This window comes from Sceloporus occidentalis, unplaced genomic scaffold (genome assembly GCF_023333645.1).
Source record: "Sceloporus occidentalis isolate IW3139 unplaced genomic scaffold, rSceOcc1.0.p SCAF_60, whole genome shotgun sequence".
NCBI classification, from domain to species: domain Eukaryota; kingdom Metazoa; phylum Chordata; class Lepidosauria; order Squamata; family Phrynosomatidae; genus Sceloporus; species Sceloporus occidentalis.
The window spans coordinates 3,732,395-3,753,468 of NW_028317040.1; the positions used below are offsets into that span (position 1 = coordinate 3,732,395).

Consider the following 21,074-nt stretch of genomic DNA (forward strand, 5'->3'; position numbering starts at 1 on the left):
TTTTATAACGACCAGTGGTATTTGGCTTGGCTGGTGGTCGTCAATAGGACGATTAAGTTATGATCGGTTCAGCTTTACAATCGGAATTTAGTATGTGTACATTTCTATAATGCTGTTACATTTGATATAATAAACAATGTTGTGGCATTTTCGTAAATAAATACCGTGGCCAATTCTAAATCCAATTTGCCTCTGTGTCTTTTTTCTGCGTTTTTGAATGGTTAAATACACAGTGCTGAAATGATAATGTTAAGTGCATTTTGCACTTCAAAATCATGTTTTTTGCCAACTTGCATGCACTTGTTGTTTAGTGAATAGGCCTCATAGTATTGCACACCAAATAAAAAAATACTATACCAGTTTTCCAGTTAGTGAATGAAGTGCGAATTATAGCACTTCAAATCTGGTTACACCTGATGCAGTGGCATTCATTACTTAGAAACATTGTGGTTCCACTGTATTACAAATTACACGATCATAAAACACAGGTTATTGTTCTGGTGGCTTCTTCTTAAATTAGAATTAGCAAACTAATCAATAAGTAATGATTTAAAAATATGTGCTTTTTGTGCAGCCTGACATTGCCCCTTGTGTCCCATAGCAGCATTTTTTTGACATTTTGTAATAACACACACAGGATTCCCCTTTCAAATGGTGAGCAAATTATGTTCCATGGCAATAACTTAAAACATAAGGTAGAGGAGAGTATGGTGCAGAAAGATGACTTTGACTTAATCAGACCATTCATTTTCTTCTAGTTCGGAGTCGTCGTCCGACTCGCTGTATTCCACAGCAATCCTGCGAGATAGAATGGTAGCCACGTCATTTCCAACTGGCTCTTTCTTGGCCTCCTGTTCACGCTGCTCTTGGACCTTCCGGAGCTGGATACCTTAAGAGTAAAGACAAAGTATTTGAAATGTAAAATATGATGCATTAACATAACGCTGGATATGGACTGTGATAATAACACTCATCTAAAACCATTTCCAGTTAACATTACCTATAGTATCTTACCAGCTGTCTAGCTACAAGATATTGTCCACCAAAGTTGTTTTTGTGCTTAGCACTACTCGTGCTAAGTGGGCACTGACGGTTATACTATGGGGATTCATAAACTAATATTGAAAAATGAATAACATTTTAAAAGTACATAGAGAGCAATTTGAAATCTAAAGAATAACACCATTTGCTAGCACTGTGTAAACACTCACCTCTGCGAATAGCAGCCAGGAGGTCGCTCCTGGCGTCGCTCATAGGGATGAGGGGTATCTGAGGTTTTCTTGCTTCCGCAGTAACAACAGTAGGGGAAGCTGAATGAGCAGGGGATGCAGTGAGAGCTGGGGGTCCAGGAGGAGGAGGAGGGGGAGCCACAGGGGGTCCCATTGGGCCAGCTTGAGGAGGAGAGATAGAATATGGACAGGGGGGTGCTGGAGGTGGGACAGGTGTATATGAAGACAGAGATGCAATAGTGTTGGGTGCCACAGGAGTAGGAGCTGAAATGGGGCTGTCAAAGGCAGTTTGGGCAGAGGGGATCATGGGAGGTGGAGGAGGAGGAGCAGGAGGCACAAAATATTCAGTAATTGGCATCTGCTGACCACTGTAAACAAACAGAGGAGAGTAAATTCACTCTTAACTTGCGGCATCCCTTTCATGCCTTTATCCCAGACAGCTGACCTTAAAAAAATACACCGGACAGCATTTTTATGGCTGTTGGCCTTTTCTTAGAGACATATGTGCTAAATATTTTAATATGAGCTAAAGACTAGAACTGGGAACATTCAAATATATAACAAGATTTTTACAGCAGGAAACAATGGGAAGTCTAAATGGGCCAAATGGTTCTTATATGTTGTCAAATTCTACATTTCTACTTAAGGAGAGATGTTTGGATAAGAGGACACACAGTCGAGTGAAATAGAAAGTATACTCTCTTTGAACTCTATGGTTTTACAGGACATCACAATAACAATCTGTTCCTTAGCAGTTCTAAAAATTAGGTAAATACAAAATCAGATGAACAACAACACATGACATATTACACCATGTCATGATTTATTCAACAAAAATAAAGCCACAATAGAGAAACCATGTTTGATAACCAAGTACACCTTAATAGCTTGTAGAGCCACCTTTAGTGGCAATAACTTGAGGTAATTGTTTTCTGTAGGACTTCATCAGATATGCTGTGTTTTGTTTTTCGCCAAACGTGGCGCTCTGAATTATGACCAAATATCTCCACTTTGGTCTCATCTGTTCAAAGGACATTGTTCCCGAAACAACTTTGCAAACCTAAGCCGTGCTGCCATGTTCTTTTTAGAGAGAATGGGCTTTCTTCTGGCAACCCTTCCAAACAAGTGCAGCATTTTTTTTAATCATACATTTAACATGCTAACTGAGGCCTGTAGAGTCCGAGATGTGACTCCTGACCTTATAACCCTTCCCAGACTGATGGGCAGCAACAATTGCTTCTCTAAGATCATTCCTGATGTCTTTCCTCCTTGGTAGTGTGTTAACACATACCTGAATGCTCCAGACCAGCAAACTGCTAATACTTTAGCAGGTGGCCACACTTGCTGATAATCAATGAATCAAGTGCAATCGATTAGCAGCACCTGTCTGCCACTTAGCATTCTAATTACTTAATTGGAAGCTGTAAGGGCATACTTAGGTTTTAACACATGGCTTCTGCATTTTGGCTTTATTTTTGTTGAATAAATCATAACACGATGTAATATGTCATGTGTTCTTCATTTGAAGTTTATTTTAGCTAATATTTAGACCTGCTAAGGAATAGATGACTGTTATTATGTCTTAATATGTAAATCCATAGAATTCAAAGAGGGTGTACTTTCTTTTTTATATGACTGTAGTCTAAGTGTAATGCACACAAAGACACAATTTTAAATAATAGTTAAAAAGATGTAATGTCGACATAAGGCCTATGAAAATATGAAATACCTTTCCGAGTGAACAGCAAGGGGAATACAAAGACGTGTTTCATGAGAAAAAACATCATAGCCAATTTGAGAGGAAATCTGAACATAAGAATAGGCCAAGGATCCGATGTAGGGTTTTACATTATTATTTCAATTATTGCATGGGGATAAGGGTACCACAGTATTATTGGGATATGACTGCTTGGAAATGTAGCTGCTGTGGCCTTTCCCCAAGTGGACTCTCCTTAAGTGGACAGATAAGAGTTACACCGGAGTTAAACGGAAGGGAAACGACAAACGACATACCGAGGACAGTGCAAAGCAGGTAACCCACATAGGCACTTGCTTGCTGCACCCCCCTCCCTACTATGAATCCATACATGTTTCCATGTCCTCTACCCACAATTCGCACAATCGCTGCAGCCTCCACGCCCCTTGACAAACCCTCTACAGTCCACAAAACTTCATCCCAGCTATCACCCCACCCTAGCTAACATGCCTTTCTGTTCTCTTCATACCCCAACATCACTAAGCACGCACAAGTAATGGCATCCAATGCCCACAAATCACATTCCCATTTGTCTGTATTCTTCTCCTTCTGTGCTCAGGTGACATTGAACGAAACCCTGGCCCCACCATCCCCACTTTCTTCCGTCCCCGCACACACCGCCGAACTAACACAAACCACTGCAATCCCTCCAATCTTAAACCAGTCCACTGCAACCCCGGCCCCCCTTTCTCCTGTGCCCTCTGGAATGCACGCTCTGTTTGCAATAAACTAACTGCTGTCCATGACCTTTTCATTTCTAACCACCTTAGCCTTCTTGCGCTCACTGAAACGTGGCTGACACCCTCTGACACTACCTCTCCTGCTGCTCTCACTTATGGTGGCCTTCACTTCAGCCACACTCCCAGACCTGGAGACAAACAGGGAGGTGGTGTTGGTATTCTCCTCTCTCCTCGCTGCACATTTCAATGTCTACCACCAATTCCCTCTCTGTCTTTCTCATCTTTCGAAGTACACTCTGTCCGCCTTTTCTCCCCAATTGATTTTCGTGTTGCAGTGATCTACCGGCCTCCTGGCCCTACCTCTCATTTCTTTGATCACTTTGCTGCCTGGCTTTCCCACTTTCTTTCCTCCACCATCCCTACACTAATCCTAGGAGACTTCAATATACCTATTGATGACCCTTCCTCACCTGCTGCTTCCAAACTACTTTCACTCTCCTCCTCCCTCGGACTCTCACAATGGACTAACTCCCCAACGCACCATGGCGGCCACCATATAGATCTAGTTTTCTCTCACTAGATCTAACTCTCCCATCTGTCTGTCTGATCACAGCCTGCTCACATTTACTCTTGACATACCACACACACCCTCCCTACCTAAGAAACCACCACAAACCTACCGTAATATCAGCAACCTAAACACTCCACAGCTCTCAGATACACTACGGCCACTCCTCTCAGATATATCCTCCTCCTCCTGTCCTGACACAGCCACAGATTAGTATAACCATACACTAGCCTCAGCCCTAGATACGGTTGCCCCTGTAACTGTACGCAATCCCCCACGCCGTCCACCTCAGCCATGGCATTCCAAGCAGACACGCCTCCCTCAAAGGTGTTCACGTACAGCTGAGCGCCTGTGGAGGAAGTCTCGTTCACCTGAAGACTTTGTTCACTACAAATTCATGCTCCGCTCCTATACATCGGCCCTCCATCTCTCCAAACAAACATATTTCATTTCGTTAATCACCTCTCTTTCCCATAACCCTAAACGTCTGTTCTCCACATTTAACACCCTTCTCAAACTCACAGCACCCCCCTTGCCCTCCAACTTCTCTGCCCAAGAGCTTGCCACCTACTTCAAAAACAAAATTGACATCATCAGGGATAACATCCTCCCCCAAAGTGTCAATCATATGGTACCTCAACCTCCCTCTTCACCTCAATCGATACTCACCTGCTTCAGCCCAGTTACACCCCTCGACGTTTCCAATGTCCTGTTGTCTTCCCACCTCACCACCTGTCCCCTCGACCCTGCACCTTCACATCTCCTGCCACCTCTCTCTAGTGTTCTTACCCCAAGCCTAACCCACATCTTTAATCTCTCCTTGTCCTCTGGTGTATTCCCATCCTCATTCAAACATGCCATCACCTCCCCCATCCTAAAGAAACCTTCACTTGATCCCACATCCCCATCAAACTACCGTCCAGTTTCACTTTTCCCACTAGCTTCCAAACTGCTGGGACGATTAACCTACAATCAACTGACAAACTTTCTCTCGTCAAACTCTCTACTTGACTCTCTGCAATCTGGCTTCCGTCCACAGCATTCAACAAAGACTACACTGACTAAGATTACTAATGACCTCCTCACAGCTAAAACAAAAGGCCAATTCTCACTGGATGTTCTCTTGGACCTCTCAGCCGCTTTCGACACAGTCGACCACTCTCTTCTCCTACAAACCCTCCATGCTCATGGCATCCGTGACACGGCTCTTTCATGGCTTAAATCCTACCTTTCTAACCGTACTTTTAGCGTCTCATTTACTGGAACTTGCTCCTCTCCCTTACCGCTATCTACTGGTGTTCCTCAAGGCTCAGTTCTTGGGCCTCTGCTATTCTCCATCTACACTTCTTCACTCGGAAAACTTATTTCTTCCTTTGGTTTCCAGTACCACCTATATGCAGATGACACCCTACTCTATATTTCTGCTCCTGACCTTTCCCCCTCTCTTCTAACTCACCTCACTGACTATCAGGAATTGCATCATGGATGGCGTCCCGTTACCTAAAGCTAAACATCTCTAAGACCGAACTCATTGTAATCCCGCCATCTGATATGTCCACTTTTCCTGACATCTATATTACTGTTGATAACTCCGCTATCCATCCAACAGATCAGGTTCGCTGCCTTAGTGTCACCCTCGACTCTGCTCTCTCCTTCATCCCTCACATCCAGTCCCTCACCAAATCCTGCCGCCTCCACCTGAAAAACATCTCCCGAATCCGCCCTTTCCTCACACAAGATACCACCAAGTTACTAATCCACTCCCTTGTGATATCCCGCCTGCATTATTGCAACTCCCTACTAACCGGTCTCCCCCTCTCCCGCCTTTCACCGCTTCAATCTATCCTCAACACTGCAGCTAGATTAATCTTTCTCTGCCGCCGCTCCTCATCTGCTGCTCCACTATGCCAATCACTTCACTGGCTCCCCATACCCTTCAGAATCAAATTTAAACTTCTAACCCTGACCTTTAGAGCCCTCAACAACTCAGCACCCCCTTACATCTCTACCCTCCTATCCAAATACATCCCTACCCGCCCTCTTCGTTCCTGTCACGACCTGCGGCTTTCTTCTACTGTTGTTACCCCTTCCCACTCCCGCATTCAGGATTTCACCCGTGCCGCTCCCCTCCTGTGGAATCCCCTTCCCCGTTCAGTCAGACTTTCTGCCTCGTACACAACTTTCAAAACCTCTCTGAAAACCCACTTGTTCAGGGAAGCGTACAACATTGCTTTACAGTACTCCCAACCATCATCCTAATTACAGCCATCGGAACAAACGGCTTCAACACATCAGAAGCAGATCAACTCATCCTCACCCAAGCAGTCCTCTCCTATTGTCTCACTCCCCTCAACCACCGGCTAGATTGTAAGCTCGCAAGAGCAGGGCCCTCTTCTCATTTGCACCAGTTTGTTATTGTATGTGTTATTGTGTTTGTTTATAAATTGTTCTAATGAATGTAACAGCGCTGCGGAATCGGCCAGCGCTTTATAAATAAATGTAATGTAATGTAATGTCTCTACAGTTAAAATGTAATTGCAGCCTGGAGTAATAGCACTAATGTAGCATTATTAACCTTTTACTGTACTGTATATAATTTCTAAGTTAATACCAGTAGTTTGTAATTTTGACATCACCAGTGTTCTTTCGTTCTATAACTATATTGAGATAATTAAAAAGGTAATCTCTGTGAGCAATAAATAGATTTAAAAAAGGCACCACTTAGTGTAAATATCAAAATAAATTGCCATATTTTGAGATAATGGATTATAAAAACTATTGATTTAATCCTAATGATGGTTCTGGAATTAACACCTTTACCAAGAACTAACTGCCAAGAATGGAAAAGAGCAGTGTCTGGCATTAAGATGTGTTTTCTAGGCTAATACAGACTGGTCACTCAGCTGTAATTACATATACACTGTGAACTCTCCAGGGTCCTGTAGTCTATATATTTTCCCAGAAAGTCATAAAGAGAATGTCCTTTATTATTATTACAGTTAATTTACAGGGTGCCAGCATATACTATTGCTGTATAATAGTCAAGGTACTATAGAATACTAATTTAACATTAAAAGTAACAATACACAATATGAATGATAAGCTAAAAATACCTAAGACATCCAGGAACAGAAGAAGAAGATGCTCCTCCTATTTGCCAACTACAGTTCATTTAACGATATGCACAAAAACTTCTAGCTAATGATCACAATATCTGGGCTTTTTCACCATTTCACACTACATAAAAATCCTCATTCTAAATAAAATATGAAATTATCCATCGATATTTCTCTAAAACATTATGAAAGAAGTAACAATAGAAAAAATGCTATTTTCAAGTTAGTAGTTAAAAACTAAAGAAATGGGGAAGAAAATAATAAAAATATTGAAGTTCAATTATTAGAATGACGTTGGTCCAGTTTCTTTATTAGTGTTTCATGGTTTGGTCCAAATACTTGGAATGTCTAATAAACCTGTGTCTCCCCTACGCGAAAACTCAATTATATACCTTTATTCTGTATTATTAATATTTGGGCGGTGAGGGGTTGTTCCACATGTTTTTGTCTTGTTTACCTTTTAAGTGATAACTTAACACAAGTTTTTAAGTTTGGGTTTTCATGATGTATTTAATGTATTTGAGGACCCACCCCAAGGATGAATTAGCTCGAGTGACAGACTAAAATGTATTAAAAGGGCTTTGTAGGTCAAGCATCTGCGGCACCACCAGCCACACCACGCACTGACGGGTTTCTCCCCACTGGTTTCACATGTCCTCACAGTCAGCACACATTATTCCCTGAACTAGTCACTAGTATTGGTTGAGCACAACAAAGCCAGCATTCAATGAGTAATTCAAGTGTAAAGGGAGCAATATTTAGTAATTTATTGTATTTTTTGTAGCCAGGTTTTGCATTTAACTACTTGAGCTGATGGGCCTCTGTGTAGCAATCCACAGGGGTAAAGGAAAACACTCAATCTGTATGTTGAATCACCAGTGTACAGCAGCACTAGTACATTGGTGAATAAAGATTAATAGCTCTACTTTTTGGGAGTTTATTTAATACAGTTTTAAAAATTATTTACAGTATAAACACCTTTTATTATGTCTTGGTTTGAAGGACTTCATAATATCTGTTCTGACCATGTGAGAAAATGCCAATAAATGAAGCATTAACCTTAAAGTGGCCCAGTGTTGGCAACATATGGTGAAATGTGAAGCCTTACATCTCAAATCTACTAGGGAATTAATTAGCAAATTGTGACCTCCTCTCCGGTGTAATTCACTAATGTCAGAACCAGACCTCCAGGACCTTACGAATGTATAATAAATATGTTAGAATCACTGTGGACCTTTATTGATTAGCTGATACTCATGTTTTTATAGCACACATAGCTGATATTATTATACATTAGTTACAAGCATCATCATTATTATTACTTAAAGTGTTACTTACCCATAATCCTTCATCACTTGGGGGCGTGGCCCGTTCAGGATGGCCTCTGGTGGCTGTGGTACATGAGCCTGCTGAGCCCTGTTTAAGCTATTCTGTCGGCTACCATGAGCAGAAGTACGGTAACAATGCTCTTGGGCCTGACTGGCCATTAAGACAATCTCCTTGTTTTCTGGCGTCAGGTGAGGGGCAGGAGCCATCATTTGCTGGGCAGGGTGATTGGGACTAGCAGGATAAGAGTGATCAAGATCTGATGCATAAGACCTGCAGTTGTAATATAAGCAGTTACTTTACCTGCATGTTAGACATATACACATTTAGTGAGGTCTTGGCAGACAATTAAAGGGTTAACATTTATTTTGCAATTTATCTTGATAAAATGTATACAACTTTGTTAAAGTTGGGGGCTGTTTTTCCTTGGTGCTTTGGAATTCAGAAGGAAAGGGGTTCAATAAAAATATTGCTTTATATTATATATTTTTCATAATATTGATTTAAGCAATAAGACAAGGTATTTAATTCCAGGCTGACTGTATGATAACACGATACAGAATTAAACAAATTCAGCCAACTTTTTCTAAAAAGACCACTGATGTACCCATTTATTTGGTATTTTTTCCAGCTTGCACATTGACACATTGTGTGTGGAACCTGCCTAGTATCTGGGGACAGTGATCCCTCGGATGAAGTCACATGATATGGAGATGGTGAGAACCTGTTATCGGGTCTGAACTCCTTATCATAAGCCATCATGTTCCATTCGAGCCTGCGGTTTCGTGCTTTCCGCACCTTCTTCACTTCTCGAGTAGGATCTTCCACCAATCTTTGCTCCTAAAATCCATAAGAACAGGATTAAGGATTAAAAAAACATTATTGTACAATCAATATATTGCAAACAGCTTCACACAGTTCAACTGTGTTTCAAAGCCTTGGAACAAAGGTGGAAATCAATTTTCATGTCACAAGCTCTTGGTGTTGGGGGGTACATAGATTTTCAATATACCTGTTCCAAAAATGCCTGTTTTATCCGATTATCCCACTGCTTAGCATAACACAATTCAATGTTAGTAGGGTCACTTTCAGATTTTGTTTATTAGATTATTTGAATGGTCCTGGTAATCTATGCATTGTCCTTGCAAAACCGTAAGCAACTTTTAAATCCATTATTTACATTTTTTTTTGTGGTATCTCAATGCGGATTTCCTTTTCCTTGGAAAGCTCTATTCACTAAAGATCAAGAAGAATCAACCTTTTAAATCAATTCAATTAAATTGGCTTGTAATAGAGCAAAATGCAGATTCACTAAACTCAAACGTACCGTAAACACAACAAGAATTAAAGTTACTCGGACTTGCAAAGGAAGCATGGCTTCTCATATATTAACATAACACAATGGCCTCTGTTTGTGACCAGCACCTCAGAGGGGAGAAAACGTACCCTGCTGGGACATGATTAGCACTGAAGAGCCATCGCGTGCCAAGGTTGGGTAAAAACAAGTTAAGATGCCACAATATATCAACATCAGAGCTTGCCAAACTGGAGTTACTAACAGCCAACTCTGCTTAGAACATGCAGTGATTCTCTTTTTCAGTGTCCCACCCCAAGGCTTTCATTTTGCTATCATTAGTAATAAATGTTGAAAACAATCTAACATGGAACTAATGTTTTATGAATCCCATCACAAGCACTTCATGTAACAACAGTGCCTGAATCCCACACATTAGGTATCCAATTTGCATCCAATCTGCATATTCTATATATATATATATATATATATATATATATCCATCATTATTTCCCACTAATGTATAATCTAATTCAGAGGAAATTTGTGTAAATCAGTGACATATCATAGAGGACAAGGCAATGATAGTAAAAAATAGACAGACAAACCCTCAATACCTGTCTGAATATGCCATTTTTATGTATAACCTCACTGGAATCTAATAATGTAGAATTGAGGCTACTGCTTTATAGAAATTTATAAAATAAAGTTTCCAAGAGGGTCTCTCCAGGTACTGCATTCAACTATCCAAGTCAATGGTGCCCAGCTTTCTAATCAGAACATGATTAAAATAGCTAAAAATAATTTTTATAAAAATATGGGAACACTTAAAAGTAATTATGCAGTGATGGCATCTCAAATAACCAAGGGGTGTCTGGGTTAAAAAATGAATGGGTAAATTGGAGTGGCCGGGTTCAAAGATGTCCCAAATATGGCATAGGCACAGAGACTGACAAAATGAAAAAAAAGCACACTTCCCAAACAACCAGACCAACCCATGCATGGGTGGTATCACTGTAGTCAAGAGATGTTGTTGAACACATATTGGGGTGTTGTTTCACAGAGACATGTACCAGGAGCTGAACATCCATACCTGAAGTACAATTTGTGTGAACAATATAAAAATTACTACCACAAACTTTGACAAAGGCTGGTGGTCTCATGCATGGAAAGGGTTAATATACCAGCATTTGAAATACCTTGGGGTGTCTAGTTTTCAAAAATATACGGTTTAATTGGGGTAAATTGCATTGGCCGGCTTCAAAGATGTCCCAAATAGCATATGGGGCAGAATGACCAGATTTGGGAAAAAAGTTTTTGAAATAGCAAAACGCTACTTGTAAATATTGCACTATAACTTGCAAAAAAAAGCTAAACAAACAACAGCATAAAAACATTGGGTATTTCTACTCTCAGGACACATAGTAGAATCTATTTAGCAGGTTTTTTCATTAGATTTAGTAGATGAGTAAAATCATTTTCAAATAAAAGTACTAATGCACTAATAAAGTCTAATGAATAGTTTTGGTAGGACCCTAGTCCAGTAAATAGAACTGGTAGTTTCTGCAGTACCCCCAGAGATATATAAATGAAGAGGTGCATGAAAAATATTTTGTTTGCCCTACCTGCAAAAATGAACACAAAATATACCCCCTAATCACCCACTTACAAGGGCTGTTTGAGGAACAGGATGCATATACATCAAATCTTTATTTATATCAAGAGGCACAGAGGTATTTACATTATTTGATGTGTTCATAATAAATCCAATGTGACACGGCTTACTTTTTGTCTCCTCTTCTCCTTCCTCTTGTCTTCAGTGGCTTGCAACATCTTTTCCTTCCACAGGTTGAAGAAGTAAGATGGATCCGTATAGAATCTGAGCCCATCTTTTTTATCATCTCTACAATACATATGTCATAGTTCAGTAGCTCATCTATGAAGATATGGAGATTGCTTGTGCTCTTCACTTAATACATTGTGGTACCCTAGATAATCTCTACCACATAGCCATTTGCCAAAATCATGAAATATAACCTGTAAGTACATTTTTTTGTAAAATGTTGTGTAGAATAAATCAAATAGGGATGACAAGTGGGCATATAAAACATTTATAAATGCAATCATCACCTGTAAGGCGTAAGGATGTTGAGCGGTGGTGGCTTATCACATCGCAGATACATCTCCATCACAGGGTTGGGAATGGAATTGCGAGACACCACTTGCTGGTTTTGCACCGTAGAGCTTTTAAATGCCTTCCGCATGTTAATGTCTTGCAAGGACACTGTAACCACAATTACACAGGGAGATGATACAAGATGACAGGCATATGCCAGCAGAGTGGTGGTTAATCTGTGCTCTCCATCTGTGATTGGACAGCAGCCTCCATAAATTAAACCAAGCCAGGATGTAATTTGAAACACCCGGGAAACAGACGTTTACTCCACAGGTGCCAGTATACATTCTGAATCCAGGCTCAGCCGCTTTTAAGATATTTGGTCAGAAGTGACAGCCTCTGGTTTCTGAAGCTGTGGACCAGGACACTCTAGAGCCCATCAAGGCTCACTATCTTTAATGGGTGTCATGATCTACATCAGCTGCCCTGGGGGTGGTCAGTTGGTTGAGGGGGGAGCTTTGCTTTACTTGCCTCTGTGTCAGAAGTTGCCATCCCTTCCTTGGCTGGGGTTCTAGCGTTTGCTATAGTTAGGCCTTATTTTAATACATTCTTTAGGAGCCAAATACCTTCAATCAATGTCTGAATCACTTGCTAGAGCAAAACAGAGGTTATCAAGGCTAATTATCTTTAATGGGTGTCATGGTCCAAATCAGCTGGTGTTAGGTGCACTTGGCTTTACTTGTCCCATATGCCATATGGTGTCGACTTTTCTCCTGGCTGGAGTACCATGTGTAGACTTCCTTTCAATACATTCTTTGGGAGTGGAGTTGGAGAACCAATCACCTTAAATCAACTCCTGAATAACTTGCTAGTGCTAGATAAATAATCACGCTCTATGTCATTTTCTACATTACAGCTTTGTGATTTTGTTTCAGTTTATTGCAAGCATATGTGGTATGCCTAAATGTATTCATCTTCAGCTCAATTGTTTTCTAACGAACACATGGGCTGATTAATGAATTAACAGGATGCTAAGGAAGTATTAGGCATTTAGCAAACAAGCCTATCTTTCCAAGTAGGTCAGCTGGTTCTAGATAGAGTGTTTGAGAAGTTCAGAAGTGCCCCAATTAATTGAAGTTTAGATTTACCAATTACTGTGAGTGCTTCAGAGATGCCAAGGGATGCGTTTGCCTTATATTTAGCAGACATCTGAAAAATCTCTCTTGGGGCTTGTTTCACTAAGCTGTGGTTAGTAAGCTAAAATTTATGTTGAGCAATGATGAAGCTCTAGGTTTTTTTTGCCTGTAATATATTTTTATCAAATTCATTAAGCTATTTTAACTTGCTTTGATACTCTCCCTTTAAGCAAATATCATATTACAAAAGAGTGTCTACTGAACTGACAGACACAATCTATTTTTTAGGATCCTCAAAGTCCCAAGACTGTTCAAAGATTAGTAATGTATATTCTACATTAACTAAAACAGGAAAAATAACATAGATAGATTTAATTCAGTAGTGAAAAGGGTGCATGCAGCGAAAGCAATTCCTGTGATAGATAACATTCCTAAAATGGAAAAATGTAGGTTGGACTGTGATATGAGTCTCCAATATTAGGATAAACAGCATATGCTTTGGTATCAATGGTAGATTAATGTGCTTTACGAACTACAAAGAATATGAAATTATAAGTTTGAAAAGGTTCTGGTATTCAGCAAAGATATTTTGTCATGCCGTAATAGGTCCCCTATATGGATTTGACATATTTGGACACCCAGTTCATTAAAGAACAATATGCAATTAAAAAACCCCAAAACAAACATAAAACAGAGGGAAGGGTGAATTCTGAGGAGCAACTAGTCAACTTGTTATTCTTTATTTTGTGGTAGAAGAGCCTAAGCAGTGATAAAGCTGGATAAATATAAGCCATTGATACAAAGACGTCAGCAGACAAGGATAGGCAACCTTATACACGCAGGCTTAGTATGGACTATTAGTATGAAATTATTTGACTTCTACACAAAATAAAATGAGAACCTTGTAACATTATCCATCAGTGTTGCCATTAACACTACACTCCTAAACGGTCTCTGCTCATGCAATGATCTCCTTCTATCCTCTTCTATCTTTCTCCAGGACTGCCCCTATCCTCTGGAATGCCCTCCCCCGGTCTATCCATCTCTCCCCCTGCCTCCGGGCCTTCAAAAAAATCCCTCAAGACCCACTTCTTTAAGGACGCTTATAATATTGCACATTAACACCCCCCATATTCCTTTAGCTCACCTCTCCTAGTCCCTCTAATGCAATACTTACACTAGTGTTGCTTGTCCATCCCTTACACTTGCACTTTTACCTATTGTGTAATACACCCTAAATCCCTCTAGACTGTAAGCTCGTTTGAGCAGGGCCCTCCTCACCTGTGGTTTCTGTAAGTCAATTTGTTATGTTATATACTACTTGTTATGTCCTGTCTACCCATTGTACAGTGCTACAGAATTTGGTTGCGCTATATATAAAACAATAAATAATAATAATTAACAATAGTCAGAAAGATTTATAATTTACCTTCTTCCACTGTAGAGTCTAACTGGGTTACTTTGACAACCAGCAAATCCACCCTCTCCTGCAGGGAATTCATTCTCATGTAGAAACTATTGGCTTCGTTGAAGAGCTCTCCAAAGATGTCCTCTGCATGACGACCTGCCACATTAGAGCAATTGGAAAAATAAATAATCATACTCAGTCATCAAATGTCATTTATTGTATGGGATGTTTCCAGAATTTCTCAGCCTCCTTTAGTAAGCATTATTCTCATCTCTTATTCCCCAGTGATGTAAGCAGAACTTTGAGGACAACTGTCCTATACATTGTAAGCGAAAATGATTACTAATTACATCCTAAATTAATACTAATAATGATCCATAACCGACAACATCAGTTACCACCTTCGGACATGAAAACGAACACGAAGAGTGCGTTTTCGTTGTTCGTCCCGAAGAAACGAAGAAGCGAAGATAGAGGCGGTAAAACGTACACGAAGACGAGGACACACAACACAAAGAATCTTCGTGTTCATCTTGGTCTACTAATCTCCCTGGTCCCTTCCCCATCTAGCCTACCTTATCTACGCAGCATCACTGGGGTTGACGGAAGCGGAAATCCGTAGTTTCGCCGTCAGGGGTTAAGGGGCCGTGCGAGTGAGCCAACAGAGTCATTCGCACGGCCCCTTAACTCCTGACGGCGAACCTACAGGTTTCCGCTCCCATTAACCCCTGCGATGCAATAAAGTCAGTTGTACGGACCTGTTGGAGCAGGGAGACCAGTGGTCTGTACGAGCCACTCTATTGGTCGCCAGAAGTGGGCTTGTCTGGCATCAACCAATTGGTTGATGCCAGAAGAGGACCCTGCAGGCGACCAATAGGCTCACCCGCACGGCCTTTTTAACTCCTGACAGTGAACCTACAGGTTTCCGGTCCCATTAACCCCTGCAATGCTGCATAGATAACAGGAGCGGAAATCCGTAGGTTCGCCCTCAGGGGTTAACTTGACCGGCAGAGACCACTGGTCTCCCTGCTCCAACAGTTAAAAGTCCGTACAAACAACCAATAAAGTCGCTTGTACGACTAGTGGTCTCTGCCGGCCAGGTTGCTGGACCAGGATTTTAAAAGTCTTTATGAGGGACCCTATTGGTCGCCAGCAGGGGCTTGTCTGCCATCAACCAATGAGGTACAGGTGTACTTCAATGGTTGATGGCAGAGAAGGCCCCTGCAGGCGACCAATAGAGTTGCTTGTACGGATATTTAAACTTCTGGCACTAAAGCTGCTGCGTAGTCTGTACCGCGTTAACCTCGTATTAACCCCTTCTACGAAAAAACTGGAAAAAAAAACAAAGAAAAAAACAAACACGAAGAATGCACACGAATATTCGCCCAAACCGAACACAGGAACGGGCGAATATTCATGGAATACGAAGATTTTTTCCTCCACGAAGACGAACACGAAGAGTTGGCCGGTGCCCAAGTCTACAATTAATACTATAATATTATGAAAATGAATACCTTATAATACTGTAACAAAATTAATTAACTGCATTTTTTTTACATGAATATACCAATCCTTCCTGGAAATGCCTGTTCATTGTTGAGGTATTTCCTTCCCTATGTGGCATCAATGTTACAAAAAATTGGTAATAGTACAGGACAAACAGTGTTAACAGGATCTTAAAGATGAAAATAATGTATAGCACTTATATTCTCTTCTAACATCTCATGACAATGCAAGCTTTTGAAGAAAAAAGAAACTCTCATAAAATGGGTTGTAAAATCCAGGACTGACAGCTATAAACATTCCAAGACATATGAGCACAAAATGTTAAATTAATTAAGTCCTGAACGCTCAGAATTTGACACATCTGGTTTAGAGCTTTTTTCCCCCAGAGTAGGTGGTTTGACAATAAAGTCTCCTAAATGTTGATGACAAAAAGTAAAATAAAATGGACTTGGGTAATGTTTCAGTCTTAAAATAAAATCTCAAGTATCAGTTACTGTTGAGGAAAAAGACCTGCTGTGTTCACCATGGTGAAAAGTTAAAAAGTCTTTACTCTATTGGCAACATATTTATAGATGGGACTAAGGCCAGACAAAGGCAAGAAGTTTTTATAAACTGAGAATGCCAACATAGGCATAGATGTGCACGTCCACCATATATTGTAGCGGCTTCCGTTGCTTTGCTGTCAGGTACTAGACCGAATTCTACAGATATTCTGTGGTGAATGGTAAGCCTTTTGGTCTGTAAGCTAGAAACTAAAGATAATTATAGAGTTTAACAAATAGAATTGAGGAGCCTGGCGTACAGAATTTTCCAAGGTTCCAGACAAAACAGGTATCTTCATATGGATAGAAAAATAGAAACAGAATGTGTTTTCCAGTATTTGCCAGCAGGTAAGAGCAATTCAGCCCATGTAGTCTGCCTATTGTTTTCTTCTGTAACATTGAAGGTCACCAAGTCAGTTATTGTGTATGGGCACCCCAGTAGCTTATACTCGTCTAGTGCACAAGTCACAAAAGGCCTGGTAAGTGACCTGGAATTGACATAAATGGTTTTAGAAACCATGCCTATGAAATATTAAGTGTTAAAACTCTCAACATGGTTAGCAGGTCAAAAGCCCAGTATTGTTTACCAAGAGTAGCTACAGGAATGATGTTCTCCAGTCGTGAGTCATTAAGAGTTAGGTACAAAAGGAATACCAAGAAATTGAGTAGAAAGGTTGTTGAATTTAATGGAACAAGCTTCCACTTTATGATATATGTAAAATGCTGTGTAGCTGCAATCCTGAAATGCCTAAATGGAGATCAAGGATGGTCTGATGCCTTCGCCTGGAATGTCACCAAGTGTTCTTCAACTTCACCAACAACTATGTGGCTGATTTCTTGACAAACTACACTATATCATATGAATAAAAAACACAACACCAAATACTTACTGAGGCTCCCCAGCTGTTTGATGATGGCAGCTAGGGTGCTGTTGGTGACACACTCCAGCTCACTGGTCACTACATCTGGAACTGCTCCTCGGCACAAATGCCGTGGTTCAATATTCCGCTTGACTAAAGGCATTTTCTCTTAGTGGTCAATCTGTAAGAAACAGCAAGGAGATTTTGAGTAATAGAACGAGCAAGAAATATGAATTCTGTCTCTTCAAACAATGCAAATAATACCAGAGACACATACATTGACACAGTTATGAAAGCAATACATTTTCCAAAAAAAAAATCCAAAAATACTCTTTGCTCGATTATAAGACGAGGTTTTTTTTCAGACCTGGATCCTCCTGTGTTATGCCCCCCCCCAACTTACCGGTGCTTCAGATGCAGGGGACCTGGATCCTCTTGTGTTAAATGGGAGTGTTAAATGGGGGGCATAAGGCATTTCTGGAGGCAGAGTGCTCTGTGAAATGCCTTTTAACCCCCTTAATGCCACCCTGCCTCCAGAAATGCCTTATACCTCCCTATATGCCACTCTGCCCCATAATATGCCTTTTATCCCCCTTAATGCCAGAGTGGCATATAGGAGTAAAAGGCAATTCTGGAGGCAGAGTGGCACATAGGGGGTCAAAAGGCATATCATGGGGCACAGTGGCATATAGAGGGTTAAAACGCGTATCATGGGGCACAGTGGCATTTAGAGGGTTAAAAGGCATATCATGGGGCACAGTGGCATATATGGGATATAAGGCATTTCTGGGGCACAGTGGCAAGCCTGGGGGCAGATGTGCATATCTGGGGGGGGGCAGGTTAAAAAAAAAGGAAATAAAAACAAAATATTTTTCTCAATCATACCTTTTATTAACAAACAATTGTTCACATAATTTACATGAATTAACATTTACTGGTAAAACTTTTTTCCTGTAGGGTTGTCTTATATTCAGGCTTTTTCTTTTTTTCATAAATTAATATTCAGATTTTGGGGGGTCGTCTTATAATCGAGCAAATACGGTAATAAGAAAGACTCTGTGCAGAGGCTAATCTGATGGTTTCCCATTAGAAGGCACGACTGGGAGTAGGCAATGTATACGTACCGAGACATCAGTATCCATGAGGCAGCTTGTGGGAGTTATTGTTGCCTAGGGGGCATTTAGTCAAATGTCCTTCACATTGTTATGATCCTTCATAAACAGCACACATTTTTCTTTTTTCCCATATATGACAAGCCTCAGATGGATGCTATTTAGAAACATTAGCAGATAAGTATTCAGCCCATCTAGTCTGCCCATTTTTCTTGATATACATACCATAATTTAACTGTAGAAAGCCAATGTTATGCCTTCCCCCACATCTACTTTTTTTTACTGTTACCCATTTTCTTGTAAATTTCTGGTGAAAATAAAGTAGGAAGATCTTGTTCCTTGCGCAAAACTCTTTTTTTTCTTTTTTTTTAACTTTTTTATAGAGTGCCAGCCCACACACAGGTTTTGCTTCATTCATTCTGTCTACAGACACATGGTGTATTTTGTTATAGCATATAGGATTCGTTTATGGCATTTTGTTATGTATTTCAATACTTGCAGAATTAAGTATGGATTGAATAAATCAGCTATCCTCCTGATGTTTCCTTCTATTTAATAGTAGTGAGACTTCCTCCACTTGCCAGTAGATGGCAATGTGCACACAGAATCAGGCAACTAGCCTAGATTACACTAGAATTTTATAGGTAGATAATCCATCATTAAAAGTTAATGGGAAGATTAATGCAAATTTTGGTGCTGTGGTCATACATACTGTCACAAAACTTTGTTGGGATAATTACCAGGACACCAAGTGTCGAAAATAAATGCACTTTTTTTGCATTTGCGTGATACACGTATTGTTAGCATGGAGTCATATCCTGGTTCCGTGTCTGCTATTGAGTTTTAGCATTTTTGTAAATCTGGGGTCTTCTGTAGGTAGCCCACTAGCCATTTAGCTGATAATGAATAGCTTTCAAATGGCCCTCACACTTGATGACAGGGTGAGTGGGTGGTGTGTATAAATATCTCAGAAGTAGACTTGTGCATTTGGATTCTTACAAATTATTTGTTTTTTTACTGAAAGTTTGCCGGTATTGTGCATTCTTAAGAATCTCCGATAAAGAGTGTTAGCAAATGCAAACTCCACAGGAAATTATCAAGGACAGGGTACAAGAAAAAAAAGACAAAAACAAATCTATGGTTAACAATTGTAATGCCAGAGATATCTATATGGGAAAAACTCCTAAAAACAGATCACTCTAAAACTAAACTTTTATTGGAGAGGTACAAAAATTAGGGAAAAAATAGGGGCCTGTGGACAAGTTACATCTGCTGGGAGGCTGTTCATATGCACTACCCCTCAACATGGGCGTAGGAACCCCTAAAAATCTGGGGGGGACAGCATTTTCCCCCATCAGATCCCCACTTTCTCCCCATCACTCGCACATCTACCCCCTCTCCCCCTTCTCACACTATCTAAGCCCTCCCACACTATCTACCCCCTCTCCCCCTTCTCACACTATCTACCCCCTCCCTACACTCCCATCTCACACTATCTACCCTCTTCCTACTCCCCTTCTCACTAGCTACCCTCTCCCTACCACCCCCTTCTCACTAGCTACCCTCTCCCTACCCTCCTTCACACTAGCTACCCTCTCCCTACCCCCTTCTCACTAGCTACCCTCTCCTTACCCCCCTTCTCACTAGCTACCCTCTCCCTACCCCCTTCTCACTAGCTACCCTCTCCCTACCGCCCTTTGTAGTCCACTTACCCTGCAGTCCTGTGGTGGGAGCACAAGGCCTCTTCCCCCCGCATGAGTTACTGGGGGGGATCTGTCCCCCCCCGCTCCCCCCGGTCCCTACGCCCATGCCCCTCAATGAAGTAAATCTTTCTTACATTAAGAAGACCTTTATTACATTAAATAGAAGTGCAAATCTCAGCAGTTGTGTGTACCTCAAGATTCTTCTGCTGAGAGGCGTATCCACCACCTTCTCATTAAAGTAAGTCTTCCTTAAATTACATAAAACTTTATTATATTAAATCAAAGTAAAAATCTCAGGGGGGGCATAATTAATATACAAATTACAATTAACCATTTCTGTGCCTGTAAGGAAAACTGTGCATCAATTTACCTCTACAGACGTAATTTAGAGCAGCTTTTTTTTTTTTAAGCAGAATACTGTCTCACGCATTTGACTCCCCTCTGCTGTCAGCATGGTGTATGCCTTTTGCTGAGAGAGATCAGAGGAGACCAGAAAGGTAAGGTAAGTAAAGCAGGTAAGTGAGCAGGTGGGGGGAGTGCAGGGGCACAGACAGGACTGGGGGAACACAAAGAGGAGGTATTTTTTGGGGGCCAACAAATTTTGTTTCCGAATAAAAAAGCCCCCTGAGTTTAGTCCAAACCTGAAAGGGCAGGTAAAAGAATTTGTTGTGTAAAACCGAATGAGCCAAAAACAAAATAAAAAAATTGTCAGAAATTATTTT

General features: G+C 40.7%; 1 protein-coding gene across 1 annotated transcript; it reads right to left on the reverse strand.

Moving 5' to 3' along the window:
• Positions 1–731: 731 nt before the first annotated feature.
• On the reverse strand, positions 732–17,700 carry LOC149287497 (actin-binding protein WASF3-like). The gene is made up of 8 exons (XM_089492811.1): positions 17,568–17,700; positions 14,651–14,785; positions 12,100–12,253; positions 11,755–11,872; positions 9,340–9,515; positions 8,688–8,948; positions 1,212–1,597; positions 732–889 (listed from the first exon to the last, which is right to left on the reverse strand). The coding sequence occupies exons 1-8, from the start codon at positions 17,698–17,700 to the stop codon at positions 732–734; spliced, it is 1,521 nt and encodes a 506-aa protein (XP_089348937.1).
• Between the last annotated feature and the right edge of the window lie 3,374 nt (positions 17,701–21,074).